The sequence below is a fragment of the Macadamia integrifolia genome, chromosome 6 (genome assembly GCF_013358625.1).
Source record: "Macadamia integrifolia cultivar HAES 741 chromosome 6, SCU_Mint_v3, whole genome shotgun sequence".
Lineage (NCBI taxonomy): Eukaryota > Viridiplantae > Streptophyta > Magnoliopsida > Proteales > Proteaceae > Macadamia > Macadamia integrifolia.
In genome coordinates, this window is record NC_056562.1 from 16,262,442 (window position 1) to 16,267,330 (window position 4,889).

Below are 4,889 nucleotides of genomic sequence, written 5' to 3' on the forward strand. Positions count from 1 at the left end.
TCCATCTTCACTGAAATAAGCATCAAAAGAATCTTTTCTTTATATATATATATATATATATATACTTTTGATTCCTGAGATTTGTATATAGAAGTTAAAAAAAAATTAATAAAGAAATGAATCAAACATGTGTTCTTGTTGCCTAACAGATAGAAGTTTCTGCACAATGAGTTACCTATAGAGCATCAGAGAGATCAATACCAATATTTAGAGGCCAACATGGGTTTTCTACTTGTACTTATTTCTTTGAAATTATCATTCAAAAACCTTCTAATTTCCTTCTGAAACCTACTTGGCTATAATAACAGAAGTTCCTGTGTAGGGGAACAATTGCAAAGCCAAAGCTATTGGTTCCTGTGGTACTGGTCATCATCTATATACTTTTTGTTCTCTCTCTTTACTTTGTTTATTCTTTAACTACCATATCTAGGTTGTTATTTCTTGTTTTTGTTATTTTGGTACCAATGCTTGTGTAGTTGGAAAGAAGACCCAAGGCATGTATGAAGACAATTGTTGTCTAGATTATGGCCTGCAGCTTGAAAAGCTACACAGTCATACTAGAAATAAATGATACTTTTCCTGTGTTGTAAAAGCTAAGGAGTAAAGGTCTTCTTCAATTTGTCATAAGCTTGTTATGTGGAATCACATGGAAACAGTAAAAACTTTCTGGTGTTGTCCACTAAGGTTTCACTTTGTAATTGGAAAGGATTGAATTGGATTTGGCAGATCAAATACAGATATCACTTTTACTGTATACTGTTGGATATCGTTTTACCTAAAAGCTTTAATTGTTAGGGAAAGACAACGTAAATGTATACATGAACATTGATATGTGTCTTGAAATCTTGACCTATTTCGAAAATTTACTTGTTTTTTGATAAAATTTGGTGGGGATCTGAATGTTTTTATTTATTCATATTTATATTTTGATTTTGATTTTGATTTTTTTTCTTTTTTTTTTGAAGGTCTGTGAAGGTAACGGAGGGTTTGAGAGCCCATCGCTGATCTCACATGGGGTGCAGGGGCAAAGCCCCATGGTACAGTATGATCTGATGGATTTATCCGATTTGGAGGAGTATTTATATGTCATGATGTCTTGTTGTTTAAGCAAGTGAGAATTAGGGTTTTTTACGTTAAGATTTCTGGGCGAGTGTTCTTGCTATGAGTTTGGGTGTTCTTGAGAGATTTCCATTGTAATCTTTCTTCCAACATGGTGAATCATCTTCTTCTTTGTCTTAAGACATAACACATCACGTTGAGATTTTAAATGAAACAATATAAATATATACTTCAACACATACTAACAAGGACAGATATCTATATGTGATCAAATATCAGATTTTGTAAGGAATTAAAAATAGTTGTTTTTCTATTGGTTAAGTGATCTTTGGCTCTGGATATTTTTGAGGATCTGTTTCTTTGCAAGAAGGCAATAAAATCTTAAGTGACTTGTTTTGATTGATCCAAAAAAAGTTTTGCACCAGGTAAGTTGATCTGTTTGCTCAGATGAGTTTGCTAGATCTGGGCCTGAACAATTAAAAATGAATTAAGGAGAACATTCAGAGTTGCTTGAGCATGTTGAACAATCCAGAAGGAAGCATTAACAAATAACACATGTATCACAATCATGGAAGGTGGATAGATTCTTACAATATTTTATGTTCATTGACAAAGATGGTAATGTTCCCATCTTAAATTTTTTATTAATGATATATTTTTGAATTAAGCACAAGTGAACCACTAAAAAATATGATAAAGAAGGGAGGAAGAAACCTGTTTCAAGTGAAACAGTTACATAAATTAATGACCTGTGGATCAAGTTGGCCAACCGATTGATGGGTTGGCTCTGCTACTTTATCTGATCTTTTTTAAAATTAAAATAAATCTGATCATCTTAAATCTCTTCATAATTGTGTTTTAACATATTTTACATGGTTGACCCTGAAAACATGTGGACAGGCCCACTGATGAAATCTATGATCTTATTATGGACAGATACTCTTTTTTTATCTTCAGGGTTATATGCATTCAACCTCTACTACTTAATTAAGATCATATTTCATGTATAATCTGTTGAGAGAGAGAGAGAGAGAGAGAGAGAGAGAGAGAGAGCTTAAAATGTCACAATTGATTGGGGAAAGGAAACACCCCAAATGACTTTTGCCAAAAGTAAAGATAAAAAGGAAAAAAGGAAAAAAGGAAAAGAAAGGATAAAGCTAGAAAGGAGAGAAGATAAAATATTTATCCACCCTCCCAAGTCCCAAAAGGCAAAAGTTTCTCAACAAATAAAATATTGAAACTGGCACAGATTTTTGCAAATGGTTTAGTAGATTGGACAAGTTAATAATAATAATAATAATAAAAAAAATTTGTTTAGCCATAAATCATGGAGACCAGTTGACATTAATAATGATAAAGCGAAACCCTAAGTTCCAAGGCCCATATTTTAATCAACTTTGTTGTTATCCTCAAGACATCTCTTTTGAATTAATTAATATATTGATTATATCATACTACTGATATGTATCAAAATACATACAGAAAACCACAATTTATGAGGCACCTCTATGATCATTCATGCATGCTAGCTCCATCTTAATGATAAATCGTATCAGTCATCTGATCACAAAACCTTAAAGGGCAGTGGAGTTGGCAAGGGATCTTTGCATGAGAAAGCGTGTAATTTTGAGTTCGACTCCTCTTATCTATTTGGGGGTACTTACACGGGGTATTCAGTGCTCTTCATTATTTTCGGTGAGAATTAAATGGTTCTCATTCAACCCCAATATGACTCACTTCATGTGGTTGTGGATCAATATAAGCATGCGATACTAAGTAAGATTGAAGGCCTAGATACCCGTCGTCAACAAAAAAAACAGTCATCTGATCACAAGATTGATTGTCAACAATCTTAAAAGGACTTGGTAGAACTCATTCATAAAAGCTAAACCCTAGTATGACACACTCTATATGGTTGTGGCGTCAATATGAGCCCGCAAAACTAGTGAGGCCGAAGACTTGGATACCCGTCGTCAAAAAAATAAAAAATAAAGGAGTCATCTGATCACAAGATTGACTGTGGACAATCTTAAAATGACTTGGTAGAACTCATTCTTAAAGCTAAGTAGAGGATGTCTAATACTTATTAGTTTTCACATCAGGCTACTCATATCTGACGTGAGATTATTACTTCTGCCTTCCTTTGGCGTGCAACATCAATACACAGGAAATCCTAAGCAACCATCTGAAGAATAGTTTGGTAGTAAAGGGAAGAAGGTTAATATATAATTGACTAATACCCAGCCTGTATATACACTACCAGTTGCAAATTTTCAATACCTTTGGAGCAATAATAATAATAAACACATAGAGATAGAGACAGAGAAAGAAATTCAACATATTTGACCAGCAGCTGAGTTATTGCTCCGCCGCTTTCCCGGAAAAACATGCTGGAAACCGCTTCTGGTGGTGGCCATGCGCCACTGCTCTACCACCCCCTCCAACTCAAACTGGTTCAGTGCTGCCGGTGCTGCTGGTGCAACAATATCAAACATGCAGTTTTCTAGGAACCCATCAGTACTTAAGGCTTGACATGATGAAGGCTTGGCTTTGCGGCGACCGGCTCCAACCGGTACGTTCCGAAGAGTCCCGCCGGCAGTCCAGTATCTCTGGCATCCCTTACAGAAGTGCCGAGGTTGGTTAACGTTGTAATTATTGAAGTAACAGAACTTGGTCTCCATGCTTTTGCACCTTGGGCATGGAATTATCTTTTCTGGCTTCTTCTCCATTAATGTCTCTACACTCTTAGAACTCTCTTCCCTTATTTCTTTTCCCTCCACCGGAATTGTTTTGCCAAACAGCTTGAACCCTCCTGCTACTTCTCGGCCATTCTCTGTGTCTGCCATGCTTGACCGATTTGATAACTCAACCACGCAGACAAGTACAAAGAGAGAGAGAGAGAGAGAGAGAGAGAGAGATGAAATAAAAAATCTAACCCTTCAAGGAAAGAGCCCATGAAAGTGCTTATATATATATATATATATATAGGAGGAAGCAACCAGTATCAAAAGAACTATATGGATTATTATGACAGCCGCCAAGAACCACCAGCTTATGTCATAAAAGTTATGCCAAAAGGTCCATTGAGTAAAAAAGCTGATGTTGAATTTTTAGTCCACGTCAGCCTAGTGCCTCACATGGCAACAGTTTCTCCTCTATATGGGTCCCTCAACCTGATTAGTGGCCAAATGAAGTAAGGTAGAAGGTGGATTGAAAAGAGATGGAGCTTTCTACCCAAGCAAACCTTCCTTTATGAAATTCTATTTATTTTTGGATCATATTCCCATATTAAAAAAATCTCTGGGTCTTCTACTGCTGGTGCATTTCTATCGTTCCTCCTTGTTTTTTTAAAGGCCTTATACTAACCAATGTATAGGGTAAACATCAGAACTGAGCCTGTACGACTCCTCTAGAAGTTGATGGATGCTCAAGTTTGTTAGCTTGATTCCCTACTTCGTAACCTATCGAAAATTACATGTCCTCTGGTGTATGAGCTATTCCTTTTGGGGAAAGTTTTTTTTTTTTTTACATCCAGTGATAGGTTTACCCATTAAATCATTCACTTGAGGCATGAAATGCCTTTTCACTGTTCTAAATACCCATCCAAATGTGATAATGACCATGGTGAAGAATTGGTTGAGATTTGGATATAACTCATCTTAAAAAGCTAACAGTTAAAAGGGAATTTGGATCCTCTCCAACTCCCGGCTTCTCCAACTCTTTTTAAACTCATATGCATTCCTGGGGCTACATGCCAACTACCTAGTTTGCATGCACCTAGGTGTTGAATTGCTTGCATGTAAGAGGTTGGGAGAGAGTTGGAGAAAAAG

The 4,889-nt window shown here is 36.1% G+C and overlaps 1 protein-coding gene across 1 annotated transcript; it reads right to left on the bottom strand.

Moving 5' to 3' along the window:
• Positions 1-3,263: 3,263 nt before the first annotated feature.
• On the bottom strand, positions 3,264-3,986 carry LOC122082801 (dof zinc finger protein DOF1.5-like). The gene has a single exon (XM_042650577.1). The coding sequence runs from the start codon at positions 3,903-3,905 to the stop codon at positions 3,393-3,395; it is 513 nt and encodes a 170-aa protein (XP_042506511.1). The 5' UTR covers positions 3,906-3,986; the 3' UTR covers positions 3,264-3,392.
• Positions 3,987-4,889: the final 903 nt, after the last annotated feature.